The 26,415-nt window shown below is 40.9% G+C and overlaps 1 protein-coding gene and 1 long non-coding RNA gene across 3 annotated transcripts; one reads left to right on the plus strand and one right to left on the minus strand.

Annotated features, from left to right (window-relative positions):
• Nucleotides 1–1,484: 1,484 nt before the first annotated feature.
• lhx5 (LIM homeobox 5) lies at nt 1,485–15,633 on the minus strand. The gene is made up of 5 exons (XM_044012978.1): nt 15,026–15,633; nt 12,067–12,290; nt 10,830–11,107; nt 7,643–7,808; nt 1,485–2,085 (listed from the first exon to the last, which is right to left on the minus strand). The coding sequence occupies exons 1-5, from the start codon at nt 15,196–15,198 to the stop codon at nt 1,736–1,738; spliced, it is 1,191 nt and encodes a 396-aa protein (XP_043868913.1). The 5' UTR covers nt 15,199–15,633; the 3' UTR covers nt 1,485–1,735.
• A 7,825-nt stretch (nt 15,634–23,458) lies between these two features.
• On the plus strand, nt 23,459–25,157 carry LOC122758695. 2 transcript variants are annotated; one of them, XR_006358177.1, is made up of 2 exons: nt 23,459–23,724; nt 24,178–25,157. It is a non-coding gene; the product is annotated as an uncharacterized LOC122758695 (long non-coding RNA). The 2 variants fall into 2 exon arrangements; XR_006358176.1 differs by having other exon boundaries at nt 23,459–23,693.
• Nucleotides 25,158–26,415: the final 1,258 nt, after the last annotated feature.

The raw sequence follows: 26,415 nt of genomic DNA on the forward strand, positions 1-26,415 counted from the left end.
GTAAGAGAAGGTTTTTATTACCAGTGCTATTTACATAGAAATAATACAGCCTTGCCCTAATCCCCCACCCCTGCAGTGTGCACAAATGCACACACACACACACAAGTGCACGCATACACACATCCTCAGTCGTTCAGGTACTCACTCACACACACACACACACACACACTCTGTATCCAAGGATGTCTCGATACATTAGAAATGAGACACATTCTTTCTGGATCTTGTACAGTGTCCAAAGGAAATGCAAATGAACTCAAAACAATATTCAAGTAGCGCTAACTCAGCATTACCACATGCGTTTTTGTGTAAGACGTGTCGCGTGGGCCACGAAGACGCAGCTCAAAGGTGTACGTATGTCTTTGAAGAAAGGGATTGTGGGAGGTTTTGTGTTGAGTAATATCAGATAGCTTGGGTTGTGTGTGTGTGTGTGTGTGTGTGTGTGCGTGCGTGTGCGCGTCACCTTTTTAGTAGCGGCATTGTAACAGACAATGAAAATATTGTGTTTGCTTTTCAAAATCAGAGCTCTAATGAGACTTGGCCCTGAAACTGCAGAATTATCAGTTGGCAAAAGACACACGCGCACACACACACACACACACACATTTTGATGAGTGTTTTCCAACATGGCCACTAGATGGCAATGAGAGCTTCAGAGCAGACTGGTAATGTCACAGATGTAGTCTGCCCCCTCTTTTGTTTTCTTTCTTTAGAGGAAGGAGACCTCAGCTGTTGAAGGAGATTCTCCATTATGGGTTCAATGTTCTTTTGAAAATCATTTCCATTAAAACATGTTTTTTAAAAGGGAGCGCAACAAAAGGAAGGTCAGGTGAAGCAGTGCGCGGAGCAGAACTATCAGGGCCGCCTGGATGGGTGTGAGATGGGTGTGTGCGTGTGTGTGTGTGTGTGTGTGTCTGAGTGTGTGTGCATAATTGTGTCCGTGTTTTGAATAATGTTGTAGACATCCTCCTTTGAAGCTATGATCAAGAATACGTTTGGAGCATTAAAAGACTTATAGCTGGGTTCTCTGCTATAGATTAGATTGTTACTGTGTGTGTGTGTGTGTGTGCAATTTTTGGTTTGACACTGTCTTACAGAAAAGAACATGTAAAATGAGCGTTGATGTTTTTTTTTTGAACAAACATGTCCTGTATTGATTGCCACGTGTGAGAAATAGAGCCTGTATATTAAACCCGGGTCCTTTGTCTTTCTAGTATTGAGGGTATGGCGGTAGTTAAGCAGTACAGACAGGACTAGAGCAAAGAAGAATCAAATAAGAACAAAAAAAAAAACAACAACAAAAACCTATATTGCTTTGAAGCAATGTTTCAAACGTGTGGTGAGAAATGAAGATGTCCCCTTTGGCATTTGTCTCTAATGTGTTCCTGCCTAGAGCATTAGAAGAAACCTTTGTTAACATTGAGGGGAAGGCGAGAAGCATTTTGCTGGGTAGAATCACGACAGTTTCTTTTTTTCTTTTTTAAATAGTTCAAGTCCAGTAATCCAGTGAAGGATATGCTTTGGAACGTTTACTGGGCCGCAAATATTATTATTTATCTTATTTTCCAATAAGCTATCCCATTCTAGATTCCATGTCTGTGTCCATCAATTCATCAGCTGACCGTCTTCCATAGAAATTTCCACTCCACAATGTCTTTTTTTTCCTCCACTCGTCTCCTGAATTAACTAGACTGAAATGACATTCAGCCCAAGAATAGTCCCTGTGGTGCCTCCTTTACCAGGCTGTAGTTTCTCCCATCTCCTGGCCTTGGTGAGACATAGGGGCGCTGTAGCTGGAGTTACTAGCCAAGGAGAAAGGAGGACTGGGTCCACCACCGTACGCCTCCCCCGGGACAGGCTGCAGGGAGCTGGGTAAGCCGGGCTCTGGACTCGGTGTTTCCGCATGGGAGATCATGTCCGTGAACCTTTGGTCGTCTGAAGGGTGGTGTCCCGATCCCTCCATGGCTCCGGGCCCAGAGCCCAGGATGTAGGGAGACTCAGCCGGAGACTGAGCCTGAGAAGACGGAGGACCGTGAGGGAAGAAGTCGTAGTTATTCCCCGGTCCATAATAGTCACCTTGGTATTCTGTGGAGGGAACGGGAGAAAACAGGAGGTTAGACTATCAAAGACTGTGAATATTCTGAACATAATAAACATTCACATTTCCCCAGAGCGGTGTGCAGTTCCACACACACACACACACACACACACACCTATGTAAGTGGTGAAATTGATCATGTCCAATTTCCAACCAACCCCGGCTCCAACAGCCTCATTTGAGTGTATAAACAACTCCACACCTCTCCACCTCAGTTCACTCGCCTTCTACACACTGCATTCATCTCCCTCACTCATTCAGCTCGCAGCCATGCGTGCACCTCCACAGATTCCCCCTGCCCAAACTTCTGGATTTGGATGAGGAACTCCAAAATGAGATTCCAGGCTCCCCGCAGCCCCGCCAGGTCTTATCGACTACACCTCTTTTGTCATGTCTGACGTAGCTTCCAGCAACATCACCTGCCTCTGCCTCACCAGGCGTCCTCATTATCTACTATAATGTATTTTTAATTAAGAATATAAGAAAAAAATGGACCCAGCAAATACTCCCATTTGAAAAGCTGGAACCTGATTGTTGTTGATTTATTTTCTGTCACTCTACAGTATCTAATCAATGAGCTGTTTTCTTTTTTTTTCTTTTTTCTTTCACCATCCAATAATTTTCCCCCCTATTAATTACACTTCATTCCACTGCTTTATCTACTTCACGCTGCTACCGGCATCTGCACCTCCTTAATTTACGCTCTCAGTGCTACTGCTGTGTTTTATTTACAATGACGGAGCTGGATCATCTATAGCTTTTCAAATGAGTCATATTTAATGACGGATCCTGTGTGCATGCGGCAGAAGTCAAACAAAAACAATGGCTTCTAGTTTGTTAGTTATTCAAAATATGCTATTATTAGGACTTTTTGTCACTCAATTAAAGTCAGAATGACACGCGATGGAGCCGTGAATGTTGGTTACAAAACGTAACTAATCCAATAGTCGTTGAGCATTCCAGTCAGAACTAAAGTGGCGGTATAGTGTAGACTGTCTTGAAGACTATTATCAGTCAAGTGGCTGAAAAAACACACGTGCAAAAAATCCTCTTCTCACTTCAACCACAATGTCTTAACAAAGCTCGATTCACATTCTGTAGTCTGCCGTGTCTTAAATGTCTCAGCTTTTATTCAAATTCAAAGAGCACGACAATTTCACCTGGATTTTTACACATTTTCTTACTCAACCTGACTGATGTATTTGTGTCTCTGAGAGGTGCCGCGCCAATTTGTGTCCCCAATGAGGAAACTTCACAGTCACTCTATACCGGGGACAAGGTGACATTTTCAAATTCATTCATATATTCATTCAAAATCCATGATGAACGGCGGAAGAGGCAGAAATACACTTTTACATGGTACTTTTTTTTTTAGCCAAATAATACAGCTGTCAATCACACAGTGCCCATGCCCCAGCATGTGCCTTACCATATATTTGACTCTAAATGGGACTATAATTTAAAAAATGGACGTCACGCTGTGTGGAAAAAGACCTGAAACTATAGTTATTATGACCATAAATACAGAGTCAGAGTCGCCCCCTGATGGACAGTCAAGAGAATAGAAGTTTCAGACAATTATGCACTGGCTTCACTTTCAGGGCCTGGTGACAACGTCCTTATTTTCCATGTGGTTATTTTTTAGTTGTGTTTTTCTGTTGAGTATTGAATATGAAGCTAGGTCTCAGTTGTTAAACTACAGAATACAACAATTATTTTGGAAAACATTTCACTTGGACAATTTTATTAGTGGCTTCATTGGGAAAAAAAGCTCATGTAATTCACTTCATCTCCTACAGTAGTTCAGTTTTTTTTGATAGTTTTTCTGTAATTTGGATGAACTAACTCTGCCTTTGCAGCAAGAAGACCCAAGTTCAAGCCCTGGTTGGACTCGGGGTTCTCCGTGTTCTTCGGCTTCCTCCCACAGTCCAAAACATGCAACGTGAACGTGAGAGTGAATGGTTGTTTGTCTCTATGTGGCCCTGCGATGAACTAGCGACGTGTCCAGGGAGAACCCGGCCTGTCGCCCTATGTCAGCTGAGATTGGCACAGCACTCCCCGCGAACCTCATCGAGGATAAAGCGGTAGATAACGGATGGACAGATAACTCCATTCATTTCAAGCAGCGCAAACTTGAATCCAAAACCCACTGTCGGTCCACTTTGATGCGTCTGTAAATAACCAAAAACTGAGCTCAACTATAACACTGTTGTTCTACAGGAGAGTTCACATTTACATTTTGGCGAGTACATCCATTTTCTTGCTAAAATAAACATGGAAAGACTGTTTAAACAAAAAAATAATAATCTGCAACCAGCAACCAGTCGACTGGACAGATGGCTGGGGTCAAAGGTGTTACAATCAGCACCTTTACAGTTCATCAACACTAATGAATTACCACGGTGCATCTCATTTGTTTACGCCGAGCAGAGCAAACTGTTGCCATCAACGCGAAGTTGCCAGGCAACCAGCTCACGCTGCACAAAGTCGCAGCATCCGACCGAGAGAAACAGTCCAGCACATAATTCCCTGTGAATTTCCCCACACACTTCAGTTTCTGCACTGACTGAACAAAACAAGATGTGACTTTTCCACCTGTGAGCTGTAACGTGGCAGCGGAGAGAAGTGCGTTACCTTTGGACTGAGCCCATTTCCTGTCTGTGTGCTGAGTGATGCAAACTGAATGCTCTCAATAGCCTCACATATAGTCTGGAGAAATAAAATATTGATCTTGTCGGGGGCTGGTAGCACTAGTTGCAGAAAGAAATCAACTTGAATGGAAGTCTATGGGAAAATGAGCTTCTAATTCTAACTTGATTTAAAACATCAGTAAACCTTTTCCTGACGAGTTCATGGTCTCAATCACTAGTTTCAGATCTTCTTCAACAGAACACGCTGTCAATTATGTTCCAATTTAGTGGAAGATAGATAACAAAGCATGGCACTAATGTGATTGAACTGTCTGAATTTCCAGTATAAAAAAAAAACCGACATGCTGCTGCTCAAGTCACAAATCTTGAGGTTTCCAAACGGGAGTTTGTTTTGCTAGAGGAAGACGACGTCCACTTTTAATGTCACGCGACGACCACAACCGCCATGCTACAACGTAGCCGTGGTCTCCAAGCAAAGCACGAGTCCAACGACAATCAGACGTAGGATGAGCTGCTGAGGTTCAAGGTTCAAGGTTCACTCTATTGTCGTTCATCACGCTAAAAACATGGATGACAACATTTGTCAGCCAGGACCAGCAAAAGTAAATAAATCTAATCTAATCGTGTTTAAGAAGAGAAAGGAAGTGATTTCTGTAATTCCAATGAAACAAAAGCTCCAGTTCAATTCCAGGCCACTGTTGACTTAGTGCTGTGTTGTTCTATCTGCCACCCACCTGCTATTGTCTGGGATTTTCTTTTTATTTATTTTAGTCCAGACCAACAGATGCTTAAATACATCTTTTTTTTCAAGTGGTCTTTACATGCATTTTTCTTTTTTTTTCTTTTTTTAAGAATATTGATTTGAAGGTGTCATTCCACCCACTGGAGATCACAGACACACACACACACACACACAAAGTGATGAACATTCAATTTTGAAAACGGCGTTCAGTGTAGAGGCCACTTTACAATTTAATCACTACAAATATTTGCCCAAAATCAAAGATGATTTTCTTTGTGTGTGTGTGTGTGTGTGTGAACATTCCATCAGTTTTTAAAGACGTGAGTGTGCAAGGCCAAGGCTGTAAATTGCCTTTAATTTGCAGTGATACAGTCAATGAAAGACAGCAACATCACAGTTGCCTCCTCTGTGTGTTTTCACCAGATCTAAGCCGGACAAAGGTGAATATAATCATTTCTTTACTACCTATATAGTAACACATTTAATAACCGTACTTGGAAAAGTTCTTTTTCTTCCACTCATTCAAAAAGAATCCTTCACCTGATTCTATTCTAATGTCTTACTTGCATTTGCTAAATTGTCTTTTAGCCCGTAAAGTATTTTTATATGGAGGAAGTTTTTTGAAAACGGGGAAGAAAAGAAACCAAAGTTTCCCTCAAAGGCTATAAAAGGCTATAAGTTAAACTTAGTGAGACACAGAAATAGTTATATGCTGGATTTTTGGCCAGGTCTTAAAAAGAAAAGAATCCTAAAAAGACTTTACCTGGTTAAATAAAGGACTTTTTGAAAGATAAGCAGGTAAGCATTTTACCAAATGAAGTGGACTTTGAGAGTTAAATTAAACTTGGGTTTTCTTTTTTGTCGAAGCTTCTTAAACCTTGTTTTTCAAACGAGAAGCGAAATTATCTTGGAACATTACTGACTGTCTGAACAATGCATGGTCAGGGTGACAGTCACATTAAGCACTGACTGCATGAATGAGTGAGATGAAAAGATTACAGAGAAATAATGTGACCGTCAGTGTCCACAGAAATCCCGCTGAGGTTACATCTGCAGTGTACAGTAGACACAATAGTGAATAAATTATATGTAATCGCTTCGCAGCCTATAATAACCCACATAGCCTTCTGCTGAAGGTTGCTCTTCAGTTTGCAGTAACACTATTTTGGACTCAGGGTAAAACCAGGATATATGTTTTTTTTTTACATTTCCTTAACATAATAATTTCACACATTGCACATTAAAGGGGCTTTATGAAGGACGTGTATTATATTAAGTCATAAAATGATCATGGTGTGTCGTCACATATTAAAGAAACGTGTTCAAATGAAATACCTTACTGATAACTGTGGTACAGTCCGTGTATTCTCAATTTAAAATGCTTTTTTATGTTGTGGTCGGGAGCTCCATCCATCCAATAAGCCAGACAGCTCGTGATGCTTGGACCAAAGTCGGTCAAACACATTGAAAACGTTAAAAAATCTAAAACAAATTCCCACTACCCCTCTCAAAAATGTCTCAACCAGAGGAAAAGGAAAAACAAGGGTCTGCACTGGAGATGCGGCTGAAACCAGGGGACGAACACGGTGTGGAAGCAGAACAGGAAGCTACAGCCGATACTAAAATGTGACTGGAAGAGTCGTGAGCACGACAAACTAAAATATGCCGAACTGTAGATTCGATCAAAAAGGCCTAAAAATCCTGAAAACATGCGTTAATCACCAAAATTTATCAAGGCAATTTCTAAAACCTCAACGTTTAACAGAGGAGTCTGGTGTATTTAGCCAAATCACAACCCATTCAGCCGTATCACAGTTCAGTGACTGTGTCACACAGAGTCTGCGCTCCGGTCATGTGGGAAGTACTGAACGACTGGGTGAACAGATCTTTTTAATTAGCTGATTCTAACGATTCAGTTACACCGAGTTTCGTGCAGCCGTGCTATGGCGACCCCGCCCACGTTGAGAAGGGACTATGGTAATGGAAAACAATATCAACATTTTACATGTATATGTTGAATTGGGATAGTAGCAGCCCTTTAAAATGCTAAACGACTCCGTTGAACATATTTAACATATAATCCCTCTTGTTTTGCTATAGCTAAAGAGCCTACCATCATATAGGACATTAGCTGAAGGCTGCATTTCTTACCTCCGTAGTAGCCGTAAGCCCCAGGTCCCAAAATGTCTGCATCCTCCAGCCGGCCTCCCAGGGACCTCATCCTCCTTGGGCCTCTGAAAAAGGTGTGCCGCCGGGCGCTCAGAGCACTCAGCTGCTTCATTCGTCGCTCTTTGGATCTTCTGTTCTGGAACCAAACCTGCAGCAGACGGACAAATAAAGACAGAGTTAGAGGTTTGAGCTCGACCTGCGGCCTTCACGGATCGGTTTCCTCTTCCTGTCTCCGTCCTGTTTCCCTTCCGACTTCAGCATAATCCAAGTCAAACCGAGACAACCTCACAACGAGAGTGCAAATAGTCTGACACAGATGCGATGAGATGCAAGTCTTTTCCACCTCGGAACAAACAAATCCACCTGAAGCCGGATCATTTTAGCGAATTTCATTAATATTCATTAATATATTCACACTCAATGTGAAAATGTGAGTATGTGTGGAATTCAAATCCAGCGCATAATTCCTGAAAGTTCTTTGGGTAAAAATATCGAATCAAAAAATCAGTTAAAAAAACAATTGTTTTATTAAGTCATTCATTCATTTCAGGTTTTAATTGGCATACAAATTGAATGTTTAAATTGGAGTCTTTGTCAATTACCGTTATGTTTAAAATTGCTTTTTCAATTTTGAAAATGAGTCCGAAATATTAATATTGTTCATATGTTAAAAAAAGTACCTGTTTTAGTTGAAATATGATTATTTTTTAGCTCCACTTGCTGTGGCTTATCTTTCACTGTGTGATTCTCTCGACTTCATTGTTAGAAATGGCAAAAGAAAAAAGTAAAAAAAAAAAGACAGATCCATATGCAGTTACACCCTGAACAGAAAAGGTCCATCAAATCCAAATGTAAAATGAAAAATTGCCAATGCAATGTCAGAAATTCACAGAAAAGATCAGTTCAGCACTGGCAGACGATGAATGGTGACACCAGCGGCTTTATGTGCCTGAAACTCGCTCAAGTGGAAAGAGCTTTTTGTGTATTCAAATAACAACTGTTTGCAAAGACAGATCAGATGAACAGAAACCGAGTTCAATATCAGCAAAATCACAAAAAAGGCCCCATTTTAATTTAAACTTTTCTACCTGTGACACAACACAACACGCCAGGTGACTCCAGCAACACTTTCTCAGTCATGAAAGAGTTTGGGCTTAAAAGTAAAAAAAAATAGCACAAATACACCACAACCCGGTGCACCTTCAGTGCAAGTTAAAATAAACAGCGGCGGCCATAAATCAGAGCATAAAAAGCTTATCAGTGGCGTTAAATAAGCTGTCTTTGAAGAGGAACAAAGGGGGGATTTTGAAAGTGCAGAACTACATGCCATATGGAAGAATGTCTGCATTATAAGCACATAACACATCTTGTTTCGCCTCTTTGCATCACTGCTGCATAATGATGCATGTTTCACACTGACGAGGGTACACCAGAGGCAGGATCCCACTGTGCTGCAGATTACCAAAAACACACAGATGCTCTCTCTCGCTCTCCCTCTTTCTCTTTCTTTCTCCCTCTCTCTCTCTCTCACACACACACACACACAAAAAACAAAACAAGAAAAACACACACACACCTAAAACCACTTAGGCTGTGCTCTATGTGCTCCAGCAGCAAAGGCGACACCTGCTTATTGAGAACAATCGTCTAACTGTAGGGTACATTTTTATGGAAATGCTCTCGCTCCCCTCGAGAGAGCGTTGCTTAGGGATTACATCCACATGCTGGAGAAGCAGCGTGGCTCACGGGGCTCCCCGCGTTGAGAGCAATGGTATTTAACACACAGTGAGCGACAAAGAGGAGGAGGATGACGAAACGCAGCCTCCATTTTGGCTCCGAGGCAACACAGCAAGCAGTCAGGGGTGGAGATCATGGACACAGAGATGGATGGATGACTGACTGAGTGACTGCCTGGTTTCCTGATCAGTTAATTGACTGATTTATAGATTTATTGACGGATTGAGCTCTACTAATGCACACACACACACACACACACACATATACATATACAGCAGCAGCAGGCTGCAGTATGATGATGCCACAGATGAGGCAGTGTGGAGAGGCCTCGTGTCTGCTCTAATAAGCAGTGGGAGCAGGCTGTAAGTGAGTAAGAGCAGAGAGGTGGGAAAAGGGGAGGGTGGTATGTAAATCTGTGAAATCAGCGATAATTACAGTGAGTGCACAAAAAGCCACATCACAGTTGGCAGAGACGGTGCTAATCATCCTGACACAGTCTGCACCCAGACACCAAACCAGTGACTCTGTGTGTGCGTGAGGATGAAAAGACACACAGATAGAGAGAGAGAGAGAGAGAGAGTGAGAAAAGGTCCAAAACAGTGTACACTTGTGTTATACTGCCAAACATGTTTGTTGCCATTGGCAAAAACAAAACCAACCTTTCACTAATTTCATGGCTGCGGAAACACAAAATAAACTGCTGCCTGTGTGGAATAAATGATAGTCCTCACAAAGAGGGGGGGGGGACATGGTGTTTATTATATCCATGTATCAGTAAATTGGATTACTGGAACTTAATTTCAGGGAATAAATTAACGCCTGCAGGTATTGATACAGCAAACGTGGGAATTGGAAGCAAATGAGAGAGTTTTTCAATTTCAGGAATGGGGATATAGTGGAGTTTTCTTTTTTTTAAAGCACATAATTCAATAGAAATATGGAAATTAGTACCTCAAAAAATAAAATTTGGATTATTATTATTATATTATGTGGAGATTTAAGGTTTACACATTCATCTATTAAACCTGTTTTTGTTTATTTTTTATAAATGGAGAAATGAAATGGGTTTTTTTTTAAGAAAAATGGGTAAAAGTTCCTGTTATGTGTGTATACAACTAATTATTTAAGAAGTCGACTCTTTCATTTGAGATCATTGCACATCTCTCCCACACACACACACACACACACACACACAACCATTTCAAGATGATGCTCTCGCGCCACATCATGTTGTGACATTCCTCCAGCAGATAATGGAGCCTTCAATTAACTGTTCAAGTAGAATTAATGAGTAATTCCACTGATTTATAATCCGCCGTTCCTCACTCGTTTGTCTTTGTCTGCGCATTCTCTGCCTCTCTTCATCTCCACGGTCTATATTACAAATGTGGAAAAAACAACAACAACAACAACAACAACAAACGGGTCTCACCTGGATCACCCGCATGTTCAGACCCGTCTCCTGCGCCAGCTGCTCCCGGATGTGTCGGGTCGGCTTCGGCGTGGCGACAAACGCGGCCTTTAACGTTTCCAGCTGCTTGGCCTTGATGGTGGTCCGGGGCCCCCGCCGCTTCGTCCCCGAGTTCTGCTCCTCGTTCTCAATATTGTTCGTTTCCTTATCTGAGGACGTGGAATTGTCCGTCTCTTTTATGTCCTCCTGTGCTGGATCCTGCAGATCCGGCGATAAACTCCTGTCCGTACACGATGACACTGGAGGAGGAGGAGGAGGGAGGAGGGAGGAGGAGGAGGGAGGCACACAAACAAGAGGAAGGTCACGATCCGAAAATGTCACGATGGGTGAATGGGTTTGCTTTAATTAAGCTTTTACACCGAGGAAATGTGGCAAATATCCAAAATATGCTTTATTTCATTCCAGGTGGAATTTGTGCAACACCCACAAAAAAGCTAAACCACATTGTTGCATGCATTTTTTTCCCCATGCAAACTTGTTTTAAAATAATTTTCCTCTTTCATATTTATGTATTAATTAATTTATTTCAATGGTTGGATGTACCCAACTCCTGAGTAATTATTGCATAAATGAAATACTTTCAATTAAGAAATGATGGCTCACGCATAAGAAACTTAAAAGTAAGAAAAAAAAAAAATCTTTTTCAAAATGTTTCAAAAGGGGCCCCAACTCCAGCACCACCAGTGTTCCATGTGTGCACGCCCATGGTTATTTATGGATGTGGCACTCGGTGTAAACAGCTAAAACAGCACACACTCAGATTATTCCTCACAAAAACAGACACATCACACATATCTGTGTGTGATAAATCAGCAGTGTGTGTGTGTGTGTGTGTGTGTGTGGAGTGGGTCTGCGTGTCCTCATGAGCTCTAAAGGGGAGCCGCGCGCACGGTCGCGGAGCAGCGTGTTCATCCCCAGCGGAGCCTGACATACAATAACAGAGAGCCATTGTCCTGTGGAGGTAAATATTGAGACCATTCATCTGACAAGGTTGTTGTGACATGGTCTCTGCGGGTCCAGTGAAAACGTTCAACAAAAACAACATCTCGCTGAAAAGCCTCCAAAACTCGCCTCTCGAGATAGGCGCGCGCGTGCGTAATGTCTATCCAAAATTACGCACATACACACGCGTATTGACCGACAAAGATGACATTTTAGATGGGAGACAGGAACACGAACAAACGCACACATGATTTACCTGAATTCAAGTTGACTTCCTTAATGGCCACGGTGCTCAAGTAGTCTTCTTTGCACACGAACTTGTTCTCGTCTATCACGTAGAGCTCCTCTCCCGTGGACAGCTGCTTGTTACACACCATGCAGGTGAAGCAGTTCAGGTGGAACACCTTGCTGCGGGCTTTGCGCACCAAGTCGTTGGGCAGGATTCCCTGCAGACAGCCCGCACACTTCGTGCCAAACCGCCTGCACGAGAAGGCAGAAATTAATATAAAACGTAGACAAATACAATAATGATAGATGCCATTGTCCTCCCTTTGTAGGCCCTCACACACACACACACACACACACACACACAAAGTGGAAACAGAAGCACTTACTTTCTCTTTTCTTTTTTTTAGCCAGCACTTTATGTAATACATAATATCCGAAATATAAACTGACTCTTAATTCATAAATAAAAGCAAATTAGTCACATAATTATCTTATGAATATTATATGAGGAATTATTTATAGAATCATTTGAATAATGTCTGTAATATGGAAAACGGCTATTATAAGCAATTGAGACAATTTTAGTAACAACAAAAATACATAATAATAAATAATAATAATATACACTATATTAGAGAACATAGGTATAATAAACACATGAGTAAACAGGTCATTGTTTACTTGTTTCTGTAAAATGAACTGACAGAATAAATAGTGACTGCGCTTTCATTAAAGATAATAACGTCTGACTTTCCTTTAAAAAAATAAATGGGATTAAAAATAAATCATAATTTTGATGGAGTTGCTGTGACAATAACCCCCAACGCGAAACGCATTAGTGACAATCAACACATTGTAGCCGGGGAATATATTATGGGATTAAGCAGAGTTATAGGGTGGAAATCTTCCCTTAATCCACATTCACCCGCGTTTAAATACCGCGGGGTGGGAGGGACGGACTCATCACTGCGACGCACAAATCCACACTGTATGTACATACAGTGTGAGTGAGTGAGTGAGTGAGTGAGTGAGTGAGTGAGATTAGACTGACGTTTGCTGGTATTTTGTCTCCTGCACTGATGCTGTGATTTGTTTTAGCAGATATTCCAGGTATTTGAAAAAGGTTAAAAAAAGCAAATAACTTTATAAAGTCTGACATAAATAATAATGATGAATAAAACAAAAAAATAATCCATATAAACCTACTTTTGTTGTTACTGATATGGGGAACTAATAGAAATAACTGTGGTTACACTCACACTGCTATATAACAAACACTGCAGAGCCCCCCCTTTATATTTATTTATTTTATCTTTTTAATTTTGTTGCTGTTTTTGTCTAGTCTGTGTAATGTTTATTTGTGGAGAATATTAAAGTTAAGCGTGGGGGAAAATTTCAATTTCAAATAAACATAAAATAATGCAGTTTAATGTGGTGGTTTGTGTTTTTTCCTAAGCCAGTATAGGATCTAAAGCAGCTCTATACCTGAATGCTGGTTACATTTATTTATTCTATTTTATCTATGTATTTGTTCTGTGTTTCAAAGGGCGCAGTGTACAGTTATTGTTGTGCTGTGTACAATTCCGCATCTGCAGTCCCTTCAGGTCAGAGCAACACAAAGACAAGCACATGAAGTGCAGCAACAATAGCACGAGCACATCAGAGATAGATAAAGCATCTCTCTCTCTGTGTGTATGTGTGAGATTCTGTTTTCAGCACATCCTGGGCCTGTTCATGGGTTTTCACTGGGATTGGGATGATGAGGAGGCGGTGGGGGGTGGAAGTGATGGTGGAGGTGATTCTTAAACCTTTTGGGGGTGAAAGCCAGCCCTCCTTTTTTTTGTTTTTTTGTTTTAACACTAATGTTGCCTTGTTTTCCCATTTGCAATGGTATCGTTTCACTGCCCCCCCAACCCCCCTCTCCCCTCCCCTCCCACCCTCCTCTTTCACATGCATGTCCAAGCCTCCCCTCGGCGAAAGGCCACAACTCTACTTACACAACAAATGGACACATTAGGGTGATTACTGTTTCGCCTGGCTAATGGCTGGCCATTTAAAAAAAAAAAAGAAAAAAAAAAGCACTGTAATATGACGGTCAAGGCCGCGCGAGACCAATAATGGGGCCTCGTCCCAACAAAGGCTCGCGCGTCTTACATGTCATTAGACAATTTGGGGGTTGGTTATGGGCACGCACAGATGAAAATGATGCTATAAGAGCAAACAAGGGCCTCACTTATCACTCAATTACCTGAAAACACTTTTGGAAGAACTGTGAAAGCGGTTAAGAGCCTAATAAATTGCTGCTTGCAGAAAGTGTTGTCTGCAGCTGGACAGAAGATAGATATTTGTGTGTGTATATATATATATATATATACACACATATATAATTCTATATATATATATATATATAAAATCCCAAACGCTGAGAATACACTTGGATTTTAGACGGGTGATTTAAATTTGAGGCGTTATTTATTTCTCTTTCCATTGCAAGGAATTCAATCAAAAGGCCACGTGATAACTAAGTGGATATCATATTTCGTTATGGGATGAAATAAGCAGTAAATGTTTTTTTTTGTTTTGTTTTTTTTATTGTTGGCTGTGTGTTATAGGAGTTAGTATGAATGTTATGTCGCGCTGAAGCTCCTTGAAAAGTCGTTTTATAATAATAATAATAATATGATATAATAACAGAGACTGTGTAATAGATGTTTTCTTATTTTCCGTTTTATTCTAATTCAGATCTGATGTTTAAGTGAACAATTTTAGGTGTTAGGTTTATTATTTTTGAGTTTATTCGACATATTAATAAACCTGCTGACATTTTTAAATCTAGTTTGCACACACCCACTTTACCCAATATTAAACGGTGCTTTCTTTCTTTCTTTGATTCTTTCTTTGATTCTTTCTTTCTTTCTTTCTTTCTTTCTTTCTTTCTTTCTTTCTTTCTTGGGACAAAGTGGATCCACACTCCTCACGCGCGTTACCTGAAAAAGTCCATTTTGCAATAGAGCTTCCCGTCTCTGGAGAAGCACTTCTCGGTGAGGTTGCAGTTGCAGTCGCAGCACTGCACGCACTTGGCGTGCCACGCTCTGTCCAGCACGTTGAGCAGGAAGCGGTCCAAGATGGGCCGCTCGCACCCGGCACATTGGACCATCATGTTTCCGGCCTGCAGGACGCCGAGTGCCGACCTTCCCACTGCACGGACTGCGCTGCTCGGAACCGGGTCTCCGCGGAACAACGTCTTGGCTCCGGGAGTGTGCGCTGTCTGTCAAGCGAAAACTGGAGGAAGCTCCAGTTTCTCACAGGTGGAGGCGTGACAGTTCCACGGCAACCGCTGTAAGTCCCGGTCCTGGTTTTGGTGTAGTTGTCCCTCCTGGCACTTGTCACAATCCACAATCCAAAAAAAAAGGAGAGGAGGATTTCAGCCGCGCCAGCTGATGAGCTGCGTAATAATGGTCAGAGCGCGCATGTTTTCTCGCGGACGCACACTTTAAACGCCATTAATAATCACTGCTGTGTTATTTGTAGCACAACATCCCTTTTGTTTTTGTGGGCTCCAGTCATTTCCTTCGCTCTCTCCTCACGTCGCCACTTTCGCATCACTGTGCCATGGATTATCACGAGGTTTTTTTTCCCCCTGCCTGCCGCTGCATGCGCGCAGCCTGCGCTCACATTGGATAACGCCCTCGTTAATTCTCCGTGCAGCGGAGCCAATCACAGCGCAGTTGTCATGGTTACACGCTCATAGCTGTAGCCTCGGACACGGAGAGAGCCTGGAACCACACGCCGTGCACAAAATACCATGGCCGCGGTGGAAGTTGGCTGGCTGGTTTCTATAAGGCCAGCGCGCGCGGGGATGGTTTCATGCGGGCGCGTGGAGACATCACAGGCTGGACGCGAGGGGAATACATTAGTAAACTAAGCACTTATTTATGTTTTGGGGGGACTTTAAAAAAAAATGGAAAGGTGCAAAAGGCGACTTTGCATGTCAGTGAAATGAATGTGATGAGCTTGCAGTGGGAGTGGGAGTGGGAGTAGCCGAACAAGGGGCTAATACTACACAACCTTTATTATGGGCCCCTGTGACAAAACGCTCCTGCATCACAGTGAGTCTGTGACGGGCTACAGATCGAGGAGGGGCCGCGGGCCTTTTCTCATGCAGAAAGCCATTTACAGGGAAATGCGATGGATTAGCTGCAGCTCATCAATAGGGAGAAGCCTTGGTCACCCGGTGCTTTAACAGAGTGACCACCGATCGAAGGGAATCGCACTATTTACCCACTGCCTCATTTTGTTAGTTGCACTTAAGCAAACACGCAACACGCTAATTCACGTGACAGTGGACGGCCCAGGACTTGTTTAAGCATTTTCTTTGCACCTTAATGGGGGATTGAATTTGAATGACTGTGGCCAGAATTCTGACTCATTTTGCATGATTACAAGAAAACATTTAGAGAGGAACTGATAAACATCATCAACACTGTCAGGCGAACAGAGGAGGAGGACGAGATAAACAGGTTTTTCGTCAGATATTAGGCACAAATATGAGGTCAAATCAACCAATTATTGGCTATATATCTAATAAATAAAACAATATACTGTTTTCTTTGTGTGGTTATGACACTCACTTTATCTAATTAGTTATCAGTTCGGATCAAACTAAAGTTGGGTGGTTCTTATTCCCACACATGCACAAATGACATTCATCAATATATCTACTGTTTTATTTACATCATTCTTTACAAGACTCAGTTTAAAGATTTAGAGTGGAACTGATAAACATCATCAGTTTTAAACAAAGGAACACACAAAATATCAGGGCAAACAAGTTTGGTGTTTTTAAGTCAAATATGAGGTCAAATCAACAAATTTATTTACTTAATAAAACAATATACTGTTTTTGTTGTGTTATTATGACACTCATTTTATATCATTATGAGTGAAGGTTTAGAGAGGAACTGACAAAATCACTTTGGAGGTTCTTAATCCTACACATGTACAACTATGAGGTGACATTTATCAATTACTGTCCATAGACCATCATTGATAAATATCACCTGTTTTCTTTATACGACTCACTTTAAAGATTTAGAGGGGAACTGGTAAACATCATCAGGACTGTCAGTTTTAACAAAGGAAGGCCAGAGATATCAGGATAAATTATTGTCAATTTATGGAATGGATGAAACAACATACAGTATTTTTACATGGTTGTAAGAAAACATTTAGAGAGGAACTGATAAACATCATCAACACTGTCAGTTTAACAGAGGAGGACGAGGAACATCAGGATAAACACATTTGGTGGTTCTTATTCCTTCACATGACGTCGTGCACAAGTGTAACTTGAAATTTAAGCAATTATTGTCAATTTATCCAATTAATAGAATAACAGACTTTTTTTGAAAACATTTAGAAAAGGAATTGATGAACTGATCATTTTAATAGAGGAAAGCAAGAGGCATCAGGATAGACCAGTTTGGTGGATTCTTACTCCTATGCACAACTATGAGGCGACGTTAAGCAATTATTGTGTCAGTTTTAACAAAAGAGGGCAAAAAACATCAGGATAAACAAGTACGCATGCACAGTTATTAGGTTAAATCAATCACAATTTATCTTATTAATACAGCAATAAGCAGTTTTTTTCCCTACATGATTATATAAAAAAAAATACTTTCTACACTATTTTATTTTTTTATTGTGTTTCATTGTTTGTTCTTAGGTCCATTAGGTCGTATGTTTGTATATTTTTCTTGTTTTATTTATTTATGTACAGCACTTGTACTCAGCTGTTGTTGTTGTTTTTAAAGCGCTTTTTATATAAAGTTGGATTGGATTGGAAAACATGTTAGAGAGGCTGTGATGAGCATTTAAGGGGACAGCAGGCTGCATTAGGATAAACTGTTTTTTATTATTATTATGAACAATATGAGGTGAAATGAATCAATTACTGTCCATTTATCTATTTAGTCAAACCATATACTGTTTTCTTTATGTGATTAAAAGACTCGTTTTATGTAATTAAAAGAAAAAAAGATTCAGAGAGGAACTGATAAACATCATCACCAGGACTGTCAGTTTTAACAAAGGAAGAAACACGTACACGTGCACAAGAATTCAATCTATTATTCTCTATATGTCTAATTAATAAGACTTTTACATGATTATAAGAAACCATTCAGAGATGAACTGATGAACATCATCGGGACTGTCAGGATAAACACGTAGAGGTGAAAATAATCACTTATTATCTCATCAAATAATGCATGCTATTTCCTTCCTATGATTGAAGATGAAAAAAAACAGGGTAAACATGTTATATATGTGCAATTAATAAAACAATGTTGTTACTATTTTAAGACTTATTGTACATGAGTGTAGGGAGGAACCGATGAGCATCACCACGACTGTCAGTTTCAACTGAGGAGGACGACGAAAACAAGTTTGATGTCTGTTTGTGCAAGTACAGGTGAAAGTCATCACACTATTGTCGATATATCAACAACATGCTGTATTTTAAACTGAGGAACTGATGGACTGTCAGTGTGAAAAACATCCTGATAATCTATCCATCTAATCTTTGAATCTATCAAAAATGATCTATTCATTATATATATATATATATATGTATATATATATATATATATATATATATATATATATATATATATATATATATCATTTTCATGAATAAATTATTAATTTAATATTGCTCGTGATAATGTAGTTACACTGTGATCAAGTTGTTGATATCAAGTTTCTTTCTTTCTTTCTTTCTTTCTTTCTTTCTTTCTTTCTTTCTTTTTCTCTCTCTTTCTTTCTCCCATCAAACTTACACCCCCGATGCCAAGTGTAGATTTGTGCTCCAGGTAGCAGGTTAAACCTGAGCATTTCAGGCCTTTTGTAGAGACAAGGCTGAATGAGTGGACCCCACCAACCCCCAATCATCCAAGCTCCTAACACTACACTCTCTGAGCCTGTAAAAGAGAGGGGTGGATCAAGGAGGGGCAAACCAACAAATAAAAGCACACGGTGGGAAAAAGAGCATGTGGGACAAATGCGTCCAGTCACCACTTGATTGAATGTAGCCACATCACATTGTGCAGATGAATAAAAAGCTGTGTTTGCTTTTGCTTTTGCTTTGCTCTCCTGTGCGTGCGCACGCACACACACACACACACACACACACACACTGTACTCCACCCTGAGACTGAGACACTGAGACACTCACCTGCAGAGGAACAGGAGGGAGCTGTCCATGGTACCACAGGCAGGCAGGAAGCACCAGGGACAGCAACAGGCGTACAGAGCTTCCACTCTGTCCTGTACAGTTTAAATAGATCTTGACACCTGAGGAATTGGGGGAGTGACTAATTAACTGTATCAGCTGGTCTGAAGCGATTCAATACCGGGCCAAAACATCATATCTTCATCAGGCAAAACCTCTTTTCTTCTAATCAAAACTATTCAATATTGTACAAAAATGGGTTATAATTTAAGAGAAGTTAAAGTTGAATTTGCCACAGAATGATATTTTTCTGTGACTCAGTTCATACTTTTTCTGAATGAAGACTCCGAAATCTGCATGACTTTGTTGTTAAAGTGAAGGAAAGCAAACTTTTTTTAGTTAGATTTTTAGTTCTTAAACTATTTTTTTTGTCTTATTATTTCAAGGGAAATACAAGACGGGGCCTTTTCTTGTTTTGGGGGTGGAGGTGGTTGCTGATTTCACTTATGGCTAAAGATAAGAGTTGTTCCATCGAAATGACAAAATGACATGTTTATATTTTACATCCATGTATATGTATATATATATATATATATATATATATATATCAATAAATAAATATATGTATATTTAAACATTAGTTACCAAAATCATTGGAATAACTTTGATTTTCGCTGCATTCAGTAAATTAGAGAAGCTTTGATGGGCTATTGAGATTCACCACAGACAAGGATTCATGGATGAGATCCAACTTGTGTACGAAGAATTGTATTAAACCATTCGATTAATTATTTAAGCCTCTATTTATAGAAGGATGAGAGCTTTTTCCTAGACAATACAACTGTTTACGCACATTTTAAGAGGTTCATTCCCTCTCACTGTCTCTGTCTCTGTCGAGAGGCGTTTATGAATCATCATCATCATCATAATCATCGTCGTCATCTCTCTCTCTTTTTTCTGTCTGTACAGCTGGAAAAAGGAATCATTAATTGTGTCCACAAACCTTAAATCGTTTGTGTCTCTTCAGTTTGAGCTCCTACAGAACATGCAGGGTGTGCGAGAGGGAGAGAGAACATTTATAATAATGTTATTATTTATAAAAAAAATAATAACGGTGATACCAAGAAAATGGAAAATAGATATAGATAATATACAGCACACACATCCTAAGCTGCATACATAAATGAGACATAAAGGGAGGAAGTTTTCCTCTCCACAAGAAATTCACCCCCATCCTCACTCTTCCACTCTGCACTAGCTGTGACAGCCTGGACACCTGAGCAGCCCCGGTTCCTCCCGACTCCTCCTCCCTCCCCCCTGCAGCCGCCATTTCCACGCATGTGGTGTCACCCCAGCCCCAAAGACGCGCACACGCGCATATGCACTCACACACATGTAGGCTCAAGACCACCTCCAGGGCCCCTCTTTGGCAGGGCCAGTCCCAGGGGAGAGGTTAGTATGATGGATGTCTGATTGGTAGCCCTCCCTTAGGGCCTCCCTCTCCGTCACCTCTCTGCGCTCTGAATTAAAAGGCCGTTTGTCTCCTCTGAGTCCTCAGCTGTAGAGCGCCGGCCTGCAATTTCACAGCACTCAGAGAGAGAGGGAGACCATTACAGAGGAGGTTGTCAGGGGAGCCATCAGAGCCCGGACACGCCTGAGGGACTCTCTCTTTCCCCTCTATCTTCCCCCTGCTCCCGTTTCCTTCTGCTGAGCACCAACAACACCTCTATCCCACTGGAGGCAGCCCAGCCGTAGCTCACAAATATATAAATATTCAAGGCCTCGGTTGCGTTCCGGCTCGTATGCACCCATGTGCATATGAGCAGGCACACACAGGCATGAATAGACATTTAAATTGAGGTTACATCTGATCCTTCAATAAATTTACATTTTTAATTATATGGAGTTAAACCAAGAGAGAAAGATGATGATGTTGTTTTTTATTCCTGGAAATAAAACGTTTAAACTGAAACTTTTAACATTCAAACAGTTTTGAAATGTGTTCAATCAGAGCCACGTGAACTCATGTGGCAATGCCAACATTCAAAGAGGTCAAACTGGCGGCCCGTGGGCAACAATGGACACAGTGACACATGTGGCCAGCACTGGTGCCTCACAGCAAGAAGGTTGCTGGTTCACTTTCTGTGTGGAGTGTGTACGTTCTCCTTGTGTGTATGTGGGTTTTCTCCAAGGTCAAATGAACGAGTGAATGGTTGTTCGTCCCTGAATGTTGTCCCTGCGATGGGACGACCCTCATGTGGAGGGTCGATGAATAGGATTTATCATCTATTCATTCATAGACGATGAATAAATGAATGGCCCGCAAACACAGTGTGTGTGTGGCTGAGGTGACGGAATACAGACAGAATATAATACCAAACTAATTTGTTAACAATAACAATTGGTTGTAATTTTTAAATCTAAATGACCTACTTTTTGTTTGGTGTTCTAGTTACAGTTGCCCATGTAATTATTTACATTTATTTCTCTGTTTTTGATATTAATAGATTTATTTTGCGTCATAAATGTGCTTTTATTGTGAAGTATACAACATTCCATATCAAAATAAGCACTTTTACATTCTTATACTTTGAAATTCAGTGAACTATCATCATAATATCTTTTGTTGTGATATCATGATGGAATATTGTGTTGTAATTTTCACCCCGCTACTGAACAGTTGTCCCCCCCAATCCACACACTTTTTGTCTCTTCCTCTTATATAGACTATATAGACTATAGACGCTCATCGGTCCCCAGGTTATTTGAGATTAACACCCCTTATTTAGACCATAGACTGTATATAAATGGATGAAGCCGTCAAGTTTAAAAAAGTAAAGCTCTATTAGGAGTAGTAGCCACCAGGGGGAAACTACTATAAATAAGTAAGTACATATTTAGGGCTGTGCTATGTTTGTTTATGTTATCTTATGTTTGTGTAATTATCTTTGAAACAGCACTTCCTTGTTCCTTTTCTGTGGTTCAATCCTAGTGTCCTCAGTAATTTTATCTTAGGTCTTAAGTATGACCAGCTTTATAACTAACATCTCAGAGACATTATGATGCTAATTCTTAACTTGTGCTATTGTAAAACTGTAGTGTATACTCTGAACTGCAGGTATAGCCAGGAACTGTAAACCTCTGTGAAGCTGCTAAAAAGGTAATTAACACCATTCCTTTTACCAGTGGTTGTTCTGTACTGTAAATGTTTTCACCCCCGTGTCAAAACCCCACCCCCCAAAAAAACACCACTATCGCACTCAGTGGTAATGCTATGGTGCTAACTATTTAGCATATTTTACCTAGGGTTTAAATCAATTAGTCGATGATCCAATCGATGAAATAAGTTATATTGAGCGTATGCTTTTTAAAGCAAGGATCACAACTAATATGAATGCTAACGGATAAGCTAAGGGTGGGAAGATGAATGCAGGTCATAGTGTTGCACCAAAAATAACGCACCTCTGGAAGAAATTTGAATCTTTACTGCTAATTCCCATGAAGTACGTTCGCACTGATGCTGATCGGAGCCAAACTTAGTGAAAACCACTGTATTTGACCCAAGAGTGAATGTAGATTAAACTGAAAAAGCCATTTAAAACCAGAATTAAACCGAAATTTGGTATAAAGTCTTCTCCAGTAGTTAGCTGTAGTTGCTGAATTCGATCAAGCGAGTCCAGTCGCCTACAGCTAACTAGTAAAAATGCAGTAATGTAACTTGATTAGTGATTTTTGTTATCATTCTGTCTCTGTCTGGTCTTTGTGAATATTTGCTGCACTCTTCATTTGAAAGGATGCCAAGCAATACTATCAGACCTGACTGACACAGTGTTATTTCACTTTGCAAATATCTTGATACCTAACAATGTCTCTAAACTGTATTTGGGCAAAACATTTGGTTTATGTGAGAAAATAATTGCATGGTAAAAGTATCCAAAATCAGAATCATTCGAATTTTTATGATTATGTTCAAAAACTCAGCTTTTTCTGAAGGTTGTGTAGCAGTATGAGCGTTTTTGTTTTACTTTCCCCCTCGCTCATTTGTTTATTGGTTGCCATGGTTGCAGTTCCGGTCATCATTGAGGGAGCCGGTACAAAATCTGTCGTCCGCTCGCCGGCTCTTCTTCTGCTCCCAATGTCCCCTGCGTCACTTCCGGTTGAGAGGTCGCATTCCCGACAGGTGTGTTCGTACGGTTCACTTTGCTGCTCGTTTAGTTATCATTCTCCAGGGCTTGGCGTTGTGTTGTAGTGCGACTGGTCGGGTGCTGCTCCGTGCTCCCCGTGCCCGCTGCTATAGGCCGGCGGTGGTAATTGTCATATCTCTCTCTGGTCGTTGGTTGGCGCTGCTAGGTGGCTAATGCTAGTGTGGTCACAGGTAGATGCTCGCGGCTGCCTGGAGCCCTTGTTCTCTTCCTCCTCTCGTGAGTGTCTGTTGCTGCTCAAATAATTTATGTACGTAAAATGCAACCGCATTAATTGTAACGTACGTAGCAGTTTCCAATGTTCTTGATTATTGGTGTTATTGTTATTCTTTGCTGCTTTGTATTCACTGTGTTTGGTTTTTGTGTTTGCTGCTGCGTGCGTGTGCGGCGTTAACCGGTGGTCGTCGGATGCTTCACAGCTGACTTACAGCCCAAGTACTCGCTGCACAAAGACGGCTGCTTTTATTGGGGATTGCACTGTACCTTTTTATACCTTTTTTGAGTAATGTGTCCGGTTTAAATGGGGATTTTGTTTATTTAATTTTATTTTGTAATTAGGTAGTTGTGTTTTGATTTTCTTTCATTTTCTCTCATTTGTTCAGTTGTATGGTTTATTTAGGCCTGTGACCTGCCCAGCTTTGGAGTTGACTTTCTTCTGTTTTAAATGTGTAACTCCACTAATTTGTTGTTCTCCCCTTTTCAGTTGCTGTAGGCCAGTGGTCTGGTGGCATCCTCCCGCCTTGTCTTGCTGTGTCCCTGGGAGCCCGGTGATTGTGGTGTTTTTTCTGTGGTGGATCCCTCCCCAGCCTTCCTCCATTCACTTTAGCCTCAGCCCTGATTAGGTTTTCCTCCCATTTTTATATGTACATGTAATTTTTATTAAATAAAAATTACATGTTAACTTGGAACCACGTCTCCTGCCCTGTGAGTAACCTGAACCTTGTGCCTTTTTGTGTCCAACAGTAATTCCCTGGGTGAAATTCCCAGGGTGTTGTTGTCAAGCTTTTAATATTAGTTTCTTACCTTACCTCCTTTGCTCGCCACAGTTGGAAAAGAGAGTTTTACACAGAAAGGTAATTTCAGATTCAAATAAAAACATGATATTTTCTTCCAAAACATGTTCGTTGCTGAAACCTCTGCTGCATTATTGAATGCAGAGCTTCACTTATTCAAAATCTTTGCCATGGTGCAGTAAGGGATTACGTTTCCTACAACGCATATTTGCTGTTGCAGTTTGTTTATATTGAAATGTAAATTCCAGGAGTAGAGGCTGGATGATTGTTGGTTTTTGTCTTTGGTGGGATATGTCATTGATAAAACCCAATTCACACTGGTCAAATAACCTGTTTAAACCCATGTTTAAAGAAGGTTTTTTTTACCAGTGGTAAGGATTGCAATGCATGTTTTTATTGGCTTCATCTCTGATCAGCAACAGTGGGAATTAACACTAAAGACCTGGGTGAACGTGTTCATTTCTTAATTTCAGGCAGCACCGCAGATTCCTCCGTCATTTCCAGCGCCTTGCCATGACACACATTCATTTTCTGTCTGTCAGTTCAGCCTTGACTGTTTGTGGTGTATCCTACTTCATAAGACTTTCAGTTGCGTTCAGTATTTTTTGTTTTCAATCATATCATCTGAACAATGTATTGACATAGGGGCCGAAATAAAAGATACAAAATAGCATGTGTAGTTTTGTTTATGGTGCATTTGGTGGTAATCTGCTGTTTTAGCTTGTTTGTGCGGAAGAGGCTTAAGAATTCTCACAGTCCAAGAAGGTTAAATATGGTTGTTTGTCTCTGTATGTGATGGACTGGATGAAGTGGTAGAAGAGTGAGTGAATGAGGCTTAAGAAAATTAAATACCACCGGTTTTCCTTTTAAACAAGTGCCTGCTAAGTTTGCATCATTTCTTTTTAGTTACCTAACGGTTTTGTCAGACATCCAACTTGTCTTCGCCCTGCCACATTCTCAGCCTTGTTTTCTTACTCGTCTTGAATCAATTACTTCCATTGAAAGATGGAGATTTTGTCGCGAAAGCTCAAAATGGAAATATGCACTGGTATGAATAATGGATGGCTTATGAGGACAGGCAGAATCGGGGAAAACACACATTTCCCTCACAAATGCAACCTTCTCAGGATCATGTGTGAGTCCGTGCACAGTCGGACACACACACACACACACAGAGGCTTGATGCTGTATCTAGTGTAGCACTTGTGAAGAGATAATTGAGCATTGCGAGTCACAGGTCAGTGTGAGTAACTGTTGATCAGGTTGAATGTTCCTCCCTGCAGTCAGCTGCTGCGTAAAGTGGTGTTACTTTATGTGGAACGGTGGACAAAGACAGGTGGATGGGATGTGGGTAAGAGCCTGGCTGTGCAGCTCACACTGTGCCCAGTTTCCGCCCTTGTCATTGAGATATAATGAGAGAGATCACCTTTCAGTGTTGGCCATCCTAATGAGGTAATGAATGGGGGCGGTGCAGTGCACCTTTGCCCTCACCTACTCTATTAATCAGAGTAGGGTCACACACAGCGTCAGCGCCCAACCTCCCCCATCTGGCAGCACTAATGGACCGAGCAAAGGATTGAAGGTGCTTTTAGTTAAAGAGCTCGGAGAGGAGAGGATGTGTTTCTTTTGGAAAAAAAAAAAACCCCAAGGAAATTAAAGTCAGGGAGCACATAACTATGAGAATGTGTGACACCTATAGTAGGAGTGAGAACTGTGTGTGACACCAACCTTTGACTTCATCGCAGGCACAGTGAGGAAAGATCAGGAGGGAAAGCTGTCTCATTGGACCTGGCAGACATTTGCAGTATGAACCATATTGAAGTCAAGATGTTATTTGTTGCTGCCATCAAAATAAAACTGTTGTTCTGGGGGGGGGCGGCTTTAAGCTTTGGGCCCCTGCATATATGGTACATAAATACTGGACGTAG

This window comes from Solea senegalensis, linkage group LG21, assembly GCF_019176455.1.
Source record: "Solea senegalensis isolate Sse05_10M linkage group LG21, IFAPA_SoseM_1, whole genome shotgun sequence".
In the NCBI taxonomy this organism is placed as follows: Eukaryota; Metazoa; Chordata; class Actinopteri; order Pleuronectiformes; family Soleidae; genus Solea; species Solea senegalensis.

Bases quoted from the DNA above. Each gene is read 5' to 3' on its own strand.
- lhx5 (XM_044012978.1), bottom strand. From the start codon at position 15,198: ATGATGGTCCAATGTGCCGGGTGCGAGCGGCCCATCTTGGACCGCTTC. The intron at 11,108-12,066 runs GTAAATCATGTG...CTCCTCCTCCAG, and splicing joins GGAAGTCAACTTGAATTCAG to TGTCATCGTGTACGGACAGG. The intron at 7,809-10,829 runs GTGAGACCCGTT...CGTCTGCTGCAG, and splicing joins TGAACATGCGGGTGATCCAG to GTTTGGTTCCAGAACAGAAG.